Genomic DNA, 12,634 nt, shown 5'->3' on the forward strand with positions numbered 1-12,634 from the left:
AGATTAGAGAAAACATAAAATTATTTACATTTTATGATTTGGAAGGCTAAATATATCTGAATACACATGGAAAGAATGAATCAGTTAGGGAAAGAGTCCCCAAAAAGAAAACAAAAGATGTCTATCCATTAAACCGATGTGTAATCACATTGAAACTATTAATTTACATACATATTTTCTGGTGGTTGTGTAAACTTCATGTTTTGAGTCATCAGCCTCCCAAGTGAAATCATTTGTTTTTGTATACAGGCAAACATTGTTAAAAACAATAAAGTTTAGAATATTTTTATTAATTGACAAGTGATAACCATCAACTATATGGAAGGTGTATCTGAGCACTTGTGATGAGGTCTCGAGGTCTCCTTACATCTGATTGTCAAAAATAACTTCCTGCTACCACACATTTTGCTTTACATACAACAGTCAATAATTCAGTGAGTTTTCTGTTGGCTACAGTTGAAGTTAACACTATCAGTTTTTGTTGGGAGAGCTTTATGCCAATAATAATTCACAATCTAAGCCTAGTGATGTGCAACAGAGAAGTTATAGTTTATTGAGTTGCTGAAAATTTGTTTGATCAATTTGTTCAGACAGTAAAGACCTATATTTCTAATGAAGTGTTATCAACAGAAATCTGAGGCTAAATACTGAACTAATACAAATTTTATGTTTATGAAATCATGTTGTGGCACTTCTCTTCAGGTATTGAAGGAATTAACAAGTATCTTAAGTTATTTTATAACATAAAATTCAGCTATGTTTAAGATTAATTTTGTACTGAAACATCTGCACTCAAAGTCATTGTTGACTAAAATTAATTTGTGGACTAGACATTCTTGTGAAGTATACCATTTTTTTTACCATATTATTGTAAACAGGCTCTCAGTTCATGTACTGTTTGTGTTTATATATTTCTTAAGACAAATCTCTATTCTGATGTATCAAAGAGCAATGTTAACACAACTGTAACTAAAGCAAATTTGGGAACCTTTTGCACCAATCAGTGTGAACCATCTCTAATAATACAAAAGCCTAAAAATATAGATTAGACACTGATTATATACATTGTTCTGTCCTCATTATTAAAAACTCATTGCAAAAATCTGCCAAATCTTTGCAAATGTTACAGTTGTGTCAGAAGTCACAGTTTGCCCTATATTGTGCTTATGTTGTATAAGTAAATATTCAGTCAGAATATAAAGCCATCTGTTGTTTGATCCATGGAACATACCGTGGTACATATGCATATACTCCAGGAAGATGAGGATGAGCACATTTAATCCCCCAACTAACAATACCACCAACAAACCATCGATCAGGATTTTTTTCATCTTGGCACAGTAGAGGCCCACCAGAATCTCCCTGAAATACAAATAGTCTAATGAGAAATATTGACCATAACAGGTATTTAAAATTTAATGTTCAAATATTTGAGAATATTTGAATAGTACACAGAAAGATAAAATCTTGTTAATACAATCTGTTATGAGCAGAATAAAGTATGAATCTTACAGAAGCTTTTAATTTAGTCTGTTTGATACTCCATCTTCTCATGTTTCCAGATTTGTCATGCAACATCTTCAGTAATCTGATTTGTGTACACTATTATCTTTATTTACAGTGTCACATCATCTGCCACTCATAACTGTGTCATAACAGACTGTGTCAAGATTGTAATTTAAACACTAAATTATTGTAATATGTGATTCATAAAACAGGGACAATAGGTGTTCTCATTGCTTGTGGTACTTCATGTAAAACATTTCTTTTTTCTACAAAAAAAAAAAAAAACTGAAATTATAAAATGGTAAATTTCACAGAAAGAGATATACACTGCCTAGTAGGGTGGGCTCATTATCTACAAGAGGCACAATGACCAATACAATTGATACAAATACGTAATGACAGATCATTCATCTCGGAGGAACTCTCATTGCATTAGAAGACACAGTTGGATAGGTGGTACATTATTAAGTACGATTCCAGTTGCAATTCAGAAAAATGCAGGTGCAAAAATTTTTCAGTGTAGTATACAAATATTGTGTTACATATCAGTTAAGCGAAACCCATGCAATGCAAGTGTAAAAACTGAAGTGGACACAATAACACAAGATCTTTTGCTGAATTTTAGAAGGAAGAGATAGAGAAAGATGTAAAGACTGATTAGGCAATGAAGAGGAAATTGCAAGTGGAAGGAAAAATACAAATAATGTAGGGGTGAGTCAAAAATGAGGAAAAATGTTGCATGGTAACTGTCACTGCAAACTCAAGAATGTTTGTGTCATGTTCCTACATCAGCAGATTGCAATGCAACTTAATCACATGAAATTGAAAAACATGAAGGATACTTTTGTGTGTTCCCATGCCCTTGCATGAGTTAACATGTTGCCAAGGTTGTTTCCACCATCCTGCAAAAGTTTCACTCAGAAGCTCTTAAACATAACCCATGCAATCCTGATCTCTCCCCATGTGATTGTCATATTTTTGGAGTCCAGCAGAAAGACATTCATGATTGCTGATTTGCTTCAGATAAAGAGGTGCATGCTTGGGTACAATCACAACCACAAACATTTTTCGATGAAGGAATTGATCGTCTTGTCTCACATTGAGATAAATGTATTAACAGTTATGGCAATTACTTTTGAAATAATAAACAATTTACTTATATCCCTCTGTCCCATTTTCATTTAACTGTCCCTCACAGTTTCTGCTTATTTTAAAGCGCAGGTGCAAAAGTTTTTCAGTATAGAATACAAATATTGTGTTACATATCAGTTAAGCAAAACACATACAATGCAAGTGTAAAAACTGAAATGGACACAGTAACACAAGATCTTTTGCTGAATTTGTATTTCATAACCTTTATTTGAAATGGCATAGTCTCAGAGGCATGTTATGAGGGTTGTCCAGAAAGTAAAAAATGGAGACCACAGTGAAAACCAGAAATGTTTTATTTGCAACAGTTAGGTACACATTCCACCTACTTCTCTACATAGTCGCTGCTCCAACTTTGAGTTTTGTCATAGTGTTGTATCAACTTTCCAATATCCTCATCATAGAAAGCAGCTGCCTGTGATTTCGGCCAGTTGTCTGTAGAAAAATGTTGTCTTCATAACCAGTTGTTCCTGTGAGCAGAGATGAAGACTCAGGGGGAGCCAATTACAGACTGTATTGTGGATGATCAAACACTTCTCATCAGAAATGCTGCAGGAGCATCTTCATTGCCCTTACAATGTGTGCCCAAGAATTGGCATGAAGAAGGAACTGTTCGACAGTTGTGTTATGCGGGCTGCATGGCACAGGCAAAATCTCTAACCAGGCCTCATACTTGTTGGGAGACGCTATTGTATATGCATCTTTACATGATCACTGTTCACTCAGAACTGAAAGGAGTGATGCAACACAATCAATGGGCATACTGGAGACACTGCCCAATGCATCTGTACGAAGCTTTACCAGATTTTTCCAGAGGTTTCCATTTTGTGACTGATCAGAACTTACTTTCTGGACACCCCTCATATATTCTAAATTGCAGTGTGATGAATGTGATAAAATCTTACCTTCATAATTTACGGATTTCAGATGACCTTGTAAAAAGAAATCAAGCAGCTAATAGTCTGACAATCTAGCTGGCCATGCTGCGGGAGCTCCAAGACCATTTTATTTTCAAGGAAAGAAACTGCTCAAGTAATATGTTGTGGGATAGAAATGATCTGCAGGTTCATCATCCATGATTTTTATATTATTATTGAATATGTGGCCTAAGATTAGTGTCTTGGAGTAATAGTCAAAACATTCTCAGGCTTGAACCTAGCCACTGCTTAAATTTTGAATAAAAATCATCAGCAATGGTAACTAAAGACTTCTGGCATATGTTGCCAACCTTGCTCTGCCAACAGCCTTCTCAAAGATGTGGAGGAGGGAACAGAGGTTCAGGGCATCCCCTTGCCCTTGGGTGGGAAACTGCCTCTAAAAGGAGGAAGAATCAGCTATCGTCAACAGCATGATATACAGAAGGTAACAGACCACTGCATTAAAAATACAAAGCTTATTGACAAAACATGTAGCCTGCTATTGAAAATAAATGGTGTGATATCTCCATTGGCAAAAGATTCAACATTAGTCATTTTTCGGTTTTTCAGGAGGGGTCTACCAAGGGGAAGGTGATCATGAGAAAGAAAGTTTGTTCAACCAATGAAAGGTTAGGTTAACATTATATGAGATGGGGTATGGATTGTGAAAATTTTGAACAAGGTAGGAGAACTATAAAAATATTAAGGGAAATGCTAAGGCTTAATCTAAGTGTAGTGGGAGCCAGTGAAGTAAAATGGAAGGAAGACTAGGATTTCTGGCCAGATGAAATAGGGTTATATCAACTGCAGCAGAAAATGGTATGAAAGGATAAGGATTAGTTATAAATGGAAAGATAGGGCAGAGTGTCAGTTGCTGTGAACAGTTCAGTAATAGGCTTGTTCATCAGAATCAACAATAAACCAGTGCCGACAATGGTAGTTCATGTATATATGCCAATTCACAAGCAGAAGATGAAAAGAGAGAGACTGTAAATGAGGATATTGAACTGGTAATTCAGTGTATGAAGGGAGATGAAAATCTAACAGTCATGGGGGATTTGAATGCAGTTGTAGGAACAAATGGTTCAAATGGCTCTGAGCACTATGGGACTTAACTTTTGAGGTCATCAGTCCCCTAGAACTTAGAACTACTTAAACTTAACTAACCTAAGGACATCACACACATCCATGCCCGAGGCAGGATTCGAACCTGCGACCGTAGCGGTCGCGCGGTTCCAGACTGGAGCCCCTAGAACCGCTCGGCCACCTTGGCCGGCTTATAGGAACAGGAGGAGAAGAAAGTGTTATGAGATAATCTAAGATTGGCAGTAGGAATGAGAGAGGAGAAAGAATAATTGAGTTCTGCAATAAAAATTAAGATGGTAATTGCAGTTACTCTGTTCAAGAATCACAATAGGAGGAGGTTTATTTGGAAAAGACCAGGAAACATGAGAAGGTTCCACCTGGATTACATCATGATCAGACAGATTTCAGAATCAGATATTATATTGTAGGTATATGTAGGTGCAGTTGTAGACTCAGACCACAATTTAGTAATAAAGAAGACTAGAGCGAAGTTTAAGAGGAATCAGGCAAAAGAATCAATGTGGAAGGAGGTGGGATACTGAAGTACTGAGGAATGAGAAGATGCATTTGAAGTTCACTACAGATATGAAGGTGCAGATGTAGATTCAGATCATAATTTATTAATAATGAAGAGTAGACTGAAGTTTAAAAGAATCATCCAAAAGGATCAATGTGGAGGGAATTGGGATACTGAAGTACTGAGGAATGATAAGATGCATTTGAAGTTCACTACAGACATGGATACTGTTCTGGACACCACAATGGGCAGTCCAGTTGAAGAGGAGTGAACACCTCTAAAATGTGCAATCACAGATGCTGGAAAGACAAATATAGGTAGGCTACTACAAAGCTAACTGTAAAGAAACCTTGAATATCAGAGGAAATACTTAACTGATCAATGAAAGAAGCAAGTATAAAACTATTTAAAAAAAAAGGAATGTAGCAATATAATTCCCTTAAGATTGAAGCAAATGGGAAGTGCCGGGAAGCCAAGGAAAAATAACTACCGGAAAAATGTGAGAAAATTGAAAAAGAAATGAATGTAGGAAGGACTGACTCAGAAAATAGAAAAATCAAAACAGACTTTAGTGAAATTAAAAGCAGGTTGGCATTATTAAGAGTGCTACTATGGGAATCCCACTGTTAAATGCAGAAGAGACTGTGCATGGGGGGAGGGGGGGAAGAGTACAGCTAAGGTTTCTATGAGGGGCAAGAATTGTCTAATGACGAGGTAAAATAAGAAACTGGGGTTGATATTTAAGAGATAGGGGAGAGTATCACAGACATAATTTAAAAGAGCTCTGGATGACCTGAGATAAAATAAGACTGAAGGGATAGATAACATTGCATTGGAGTTTCTAAAATCATTGTGGGAAATGGCAGCAAGGTAGCTATTTAAATTGTGTGCAGAAATCTCTGAGACTGGTAACATACCATCAGACTTTTGGAAAAATATATTCCACACAATTCCAGAGATAGCAATGAGTGATAGCTGTAACAACTGTTGCATAATCAGCTCAACAACTCATGCATCCAAGTCACTGACATGAATAATATACAGAAAAATGGAAAATTGAGAATCTCTTAGATGCTGATCAGTTTGGCTTTAGTGCAGATAAAGGCACCAGTGGGGCAGCCTATGTGTTATGCTTATTAACAGAAGCAAGACTGAAGAAAAATCGACACCTTCATAGTATTTTTCAACCTAGAAAAAGCATTTGAGAATGTCATATGGTGAACGCAATTCTAAATTCTGAGAAAAATAAGAGTAACCTACAGGAAAAGAAAGGACATATAAAGTACAGTTAGAATAAGAATGGAGACCAAGAATGAAGAACTCAGATACAAAAACGATTTCCACTTTCAAGACAGGTAAAACTGTTTTGACATTAACAAAACTTGATTGATTGGCAAATATCACATATCCCATGGTAGAAGACATTCTGTTCTTTCATGGTACGAGATGGTGTAGAAACTACGAAGTAGAACTTAAGCACCATACTAGTTTGAAAAGAATGTGTAACAACAATGGAAATTTCTGGATGGATAATGTTTGTGGTGCATAGAAACATGAAATAAACAGTATTTTACCAACTACAAGCTTTTGCTTTCTGTCAAAGAAGTAAACACATTCACACACATACAGCTACACAGATGCCCAACAGCAAACATCTGTGCCCATAGTGAGACTAACTGTTGATTATCGATAGCAGTTTCCTGGGCTGGTGGGAGGGGGAGTGGGTGGAGAAGAATGCATGTGGTGAGTAGTAGGAGGTAGTGCAATGGTATGATGCAGGTCTGTCAACAGATGACCTGCACAAGAAGATGAAGGGTGTTCAGAGGGTAGAGCATATAAGCAGTAGAGAGAGGGAGAGGTTGGAGGAAGGGAAGGCAGGAAAGAAGAGGGAGATGGAGATGAAGAGAGAGACAGAGAGGGAGGGAGAAAGGAGGCAGAGAGAGGGAGAGAGAGAGAGGGGGGGGAGCCAGTACATGAGCTATATGAGGAAGGGGTGGAGTGGACGATAAAGAGAAGGGCAAAGTTAATGTGAGGCAGTGCGGAAAAGGTTGGTGGAGTTTTAGGTCAGGGCAATTGTGAGGGCACAGGATATGTTGGTGAGACAGTTCCTACCTGGATAGTTCAGAGAAACTGTTACTGAAAGGGAGTATCCAAATTGCTTATGTAGTGAAGTAGTAGTTGAAGTTATTTGTGTTGTGGAGCACTGCATGTTCTGCAACTGGATGGACAAGATGGCAGTTTGCCACAAGTGGGTGTGAGTAGACAACTGATCACTTACCATGCCCACATAGAATGCTATACAGTAATTGCAGCATTTTTTGAGACATAAGTCATCTGACTGGTTTGATGCAGCTAGCCACAAATTTCTGTTATGTGTTAAACTATTCATCTCAGAGTAGCACGTGCAATCTACATCCTCAATTATTTGCTTGATGTATTCCAATCTCTGCCTCCTCTACAGTTTTTACACTCTTCAGCTCCATGTAGTGCCATGGTGTTTATTCTCTGCTGTCTTACAGAGTGTCCTATTATCATGTCCCTTGTTCTTATCAATGTTCTCCATACATTCCTTCCCGTGTCGATTATGCAGAAAACCTCCTCAATCCTTACTTTATCAGTCCACCTAATTTCCAATGTTCTTTTGCACCACCACATCTCAAATGCTTTGATTATCTTCCTTCAAATTTTTCAAAAGCCCATATTTCACTACCATACAGTGCTCTGCCCAAAATGTACATTCTCAGAATGTAAGTTTTTGGCCAGGAATACTCTTTTTGGCAGTGCTGGACTGCTTCTCATATCTTCCTTGCTTCATCCATCATGGGTTATTTTATTATCTGGGTAGTAAAATTCCTTAACTTTGTAATCACCAATTTTGATGTTAAGTTTCTCACTGTTCTCCTTTCTGCTACTTTTCATTACTTCCATCTTTCTTTGCTGTACTCTCAATCCACATTCTGTGCTCTTTAGACTGTCCATCCCATTCAACATATCATGTAATTCTTCTTCATTTTCAATGAGGATAGCAGTGTTATCAGTGAAACTTATCATTGATATCCTTTCACCTTGAATTTTAATCTCACTCTTGAATCTTTCTTTTATTTCCATCATTACTTCTTTAATGCATTGACCAAAGAGTAGGGGCGAAAGACCACATCCATGTCTTACAGAATTTTTAATCCAAGCATTTGGTTCTTGGTCTTCCACTCTTATTGCTCCCACTTGGTTCTTATACGTATACATCTCCTGTATTTCTCCACAGCTTACCCCTATTTTTTGAGAATTTTGAACATCTTGCACAATTTTACATTTCTGACAGCTTTTTCCAGGTCAACAAATCATATGAACATGTCTTGATTTTTCTTCAGTCTTGCTTACATTATCTGTCACAAGCCTGAAGGTACATCACCAATCTCATACATTCTACACACCAACATGAACAGTCATTTTGTTGCCACTTCCCTCAATGACTGTAGAAATTCTGATGGAATGTTATCTGTTGCTTCCACCTTATTTGATCTTAAATCTTCCTAAGCTCTATAAATTCTGATTCTAACACTGGAGCCCCTATCATTTCCCTAATGACTACTTCTTCTTTCACATCATCAGAAAAGTCATCCCCATCATAGTATTTTCTCTCTACTCTGTATTTAAGAGAGGAATTCCCACTGCAGACTTAATGTTGCTTTTAATTTCACTAAAGGTTGTTTTGGCTGTTCTGTATGCAGCATAGATGTTCTGTATGCAGCATAGCTGTTCTGTATGCAGCATTAGTCCTTCCAACTATCAGCATAATTAAATATGTAATATGGCTGTTTTCAGACATGGCCTTGCTTTTTAGAGGCTTGGCAATACCTGTGACTGGATTGCACTAGGAGGGTGTGTGTGGATGTATGGACAGGGTCGCAGATGAAAGACCCATGGAGTGCAGGATACAGAGCAGGATTGGAATGGGTATGGAAAAAGATATTCTGTTGGTTGGGTGGGTGGTGGAACACAAATTTGGATTATGGCAGATTTTGAGTAGGATACTCCTTATCTCAAAATTTCAAGAGAGGTGGTTTAAGCCTGGTGGTTGAGCTTATCTTGACCAGGGTGATACTGGATGATCAGTGGAGTGCTGTTCGGTTCCTGGTTAGCAAGCATGGGAGATCATTTTGTCGATGAGCTGGATAGGATTCTCTTGGCCAACAAGGGCTCTGATGTAGCTATTTGTATATTTTGACAACTGATTGCCACTGCAGATGTATCATGCATAGGTGGTGAGGCTGTAATAAAGAAACTTTCTGACATGGAGTAGGTGGCAGCTATCACTTGATATTAACTATTTATGACCTATCTGAGGGGTGAAGATCAACATTTAGGAAGCTAGCTCATTGAAATGAGAAGAACCAAGTTCAATGGATTTGGGAGTAGATGTCAAGGTTATGGAGGAAAGAGCAAAAGTTGTCCATGGCATGAGTCCTGATTATGAAAATGTCATCAGTGGATGTGAACCAGAGAAGGAGACTTTAATGTTGACTAGATATGGAGAATTCCTCCAGATGGGCCATACAGGAATTATCACAGGATGGTGCCATGTGAGTACCCATGGCAGTACCACAGATTTTTGTTTACAGATTTCACTTTGAAAGTGAAGCAAATGTGTGTCAGTATTAAGTTGGCTAGCATGATAAGAAAAGACATGGTGGCTTGGTATCAAAGGACATTGGGAAAGGTAGTGAGGGATGTTTATGTATAAGGACATCACATACATAGTGACCAATAAGGACTTTGTTGATAATGTGAAATGAACTGTGGAAATGCATTGAAGGAAGTTAGTGGCATCTTCAATTAGGATGGCAGGCTACAAATAATAGTTTGGAATTGGTGGTCAGCAAAGACAAACATTCTTTCTGTGGGAGGCCAGTGACAATTGTACGACTGTTAGGGGATCTGTGAGGTTGGGTCTGGGCATTCAGGGAGTAGGTAAAAGGTAAGTGTGCAGGGGGTTGCTGCTGTGTGGAGAGAGATGGATTCAGGCATCACGGACCTACACCTGGACAATTTGCCAGATGTTCTGTTGGACTTCTGGGCTGGGTTCATGGTTGTTAGGTGTGTATATAGAGGCGCCAGAAAGTTGGCAGAGACCCTCAGCCACAGTCATTGTGATTCATGGCCACTGTTGTGTAGCCTTTTTGTGGAGGACGGATGATAAGGTCAGGATTGATTTTCAGGTATGGATAGCTGTGTGTTCTGTAGCAGTGGTGTTGTACTCACTGGGGATGTATTTAGGAAAGGAAGATGAAGCCAGGCTAGAAATAAGGAATTCCTTAAAGGTTAACATGGGATGACTGGGTGGAATGGGAGGATCACAGTTTGACGTAAGCTGGAACTATTTTAAACAAGGTTCTTGGTGAGGCTTTTGGTTGACTGCAATAAATAGCATGTGTGGTGAAAAAATGTTTTCACTGTAAATAACAAGTAAAGGAAAGAATGTGCTTCAAAAGCCCAGCATTATTGAACTTAAGCTTATGGCTAAGGATGAGGCCTTTAGAAAGTACTGAGACTCCTGCAAGGGTCAGAGTTTTTACAGAAAGGTTGACAACAGTGTAACAAGATGGATGTTCGGGAGCAGTATTTCTCATAGAGTGTGGAGAAAGATTTTGTTGATGTGAAAGGCAGAATAAATCATCTAGGCATGTTTTATTAGCAATGAGGGGAGGTGGGGGGGGGGGGGAGGGGGGGGGTTGACATGTTGTGGGATCAGACTGACACTACCTTTTTTCACTACAAGGAAACCCACTTCGGCATAGGACAGGAGTAACCAGTTTAGCTGCCTCAAGTAGTGCTGGAAATGCTGTTCCAGCTGTTGAAGGGAAGGAATTTCTATTACAGAAATGTCATTTAGGAAGTTGTGATCATGGAGTAAAAGAACATTGCAAAAGGAGTAGAGGCTGTCAAGTAGGGTTTGAACTTGGATTGCATGATTATGAAGGACCAGGCTGGAAGGTTCTTGTAGTAGGATGGGTGACAGCCTAAGATGCCAGTTTTAATTGTAAGCCCATTAGGTGGGATACTGTGTGCCAGACAAGCTTTCAGATAGAAGATATGCTAAGTCAAAGGAAAGTTTTGGGATTGATCGAGATTGAATAAGCAGGATTCATGGCTGCATGATTGGGATGCTGCTACTCTTATCCAATCCCGTGTCAACACCACATAGCTCCCTGACCATACCTTACTGACTTATTTTGCTTTCCACATCATGAAACAGTTCATCCACCCTCCATGAAACACACTGCTTCTTAGCATCCACCCTGCAACAATGTTCTCAAACTCCATGCCAAAACTCTGATCCCTGCAGAAGTCTCACTACTTTCTAAATGCCTCACCTTTAGCCCTAAACCTAAGTTCAACCATGCAAGATGTATAAAGGAATTTCTTTATTGAACTCATTCTATATAGTGGAAATATTTGTTCACTACACACACCACTGACAACAGCCAACCAAAACCATACATAGAACCCAGTATTTATATACCAGGAAAATTGTCAGTAGGTTGGAAAGGAGGATATATGTGAGGTCTCTTTTCTGGGATTTCATTATAAAATATTGAAACAATAGAGTACTGAGTATTTTTTAACGCCAAAACAAAAGTATATTTAAATATTGGAGAGATGGTGAGACTGTGGCACTGAAATTTGAGTCAAAAGTGAAACAACACATGAATTCCAGGAACGACAGTGAATATCTGACAAAGTGAACCACTGACAAAAAAAGAGACATAATTGTATGGTTTGTTTTGTTTGAATTCTTAGGTGTCTGTCATGTTTTTCAAAATGATTGCTGCTGAGGGAAATGTTGAACAAGTGAATAGTAAAATAGAACGAGATAGGGATATATGATTTAGATCATCTCATAGTAGTTGAAAGCGAGAGGACAATACACAAGGTATGGTAGAAATGGTGAGAAAATTTTGAATTGAATTGCATCAAGAATTTTCGAAGTTCAAAGCAGGAAATAGTGAAGAGTTAAAATCAGAGTTGTAGGGAAACAGAAACAGTTAAAACCACTGTTACAAGCAAACAGTGAACAGTTGAAATCAGAATTGTTGACAAACAGTGAATGATTAAAATCAGACTTACGTTCAGAAACACAGGAAATTAGTAAACCACTACAGTCAAAAACTGAAAAAAAAACAGTCTTTTAAAAATTGAACCTAAGACAGACATCATGAATGAGCAGAGGAAGCTGGAATTTGTGTCAAGACTGGTTTAAGTGACTTGGGCTTCAGAGTGGATAAAGCTGAAAACAGAGTGGATAGTTTACAAAATGAGTTAGTCAAGGACACGTGGGGGTGAAATGAATTTCAGTGATTTTACAAATTCAATTAAAGATGAGATTGATACGATTAATGTAGAACTTTGTAGTGCCAAAATTAATCTGTAACAAATTTCTGTCAGATACTAATAATACAAT

At 38.1% G+C, this 12,634-nt stretch overlaps 1 protein-coding gene across 1 annotated transcript in view; it reads right to left on the minus strand.

Moving 5' to 3' along the window:
* Window positions 1–607: 607 nt before the first annotated feature.
* LOC126267385 (uncharacterized) overlaps window positions 608–12,634 on the minus strand; it is a 319,133-nt gene continuing 307,106 nt past the window's right edge. Inside the window, exon 16 of the mRNA XM_049972617.1 lies at window positions 608–1,362. Coding sequence (XP_049828574.1) covers window positions 1,186–1,362 — 177 coding nt within the window. The 3' untranslated portion in view covers window positions 608–1,185. The remainder of the gene's footprint in view (window positions 1,363–12,634) is intronic.

The sequence above is a fragment of the Schistocerca gregaria genome, chromosome 1 (assembly GCF_023897955.1).
Source record: "Schistocerca gregaria isolate iqSchGreg1 chromosome 1, iqSchGreg1.2, whole genome shotgun sequence".
In the NCBI taxonomy this organism is placed as follows: domain Eukaryota; kingdom Metazoa; phylum Arthropoda; class Insecta; order Orthoptera; family Acrididae; genus Schistocerca; species Schistocerca gregaria.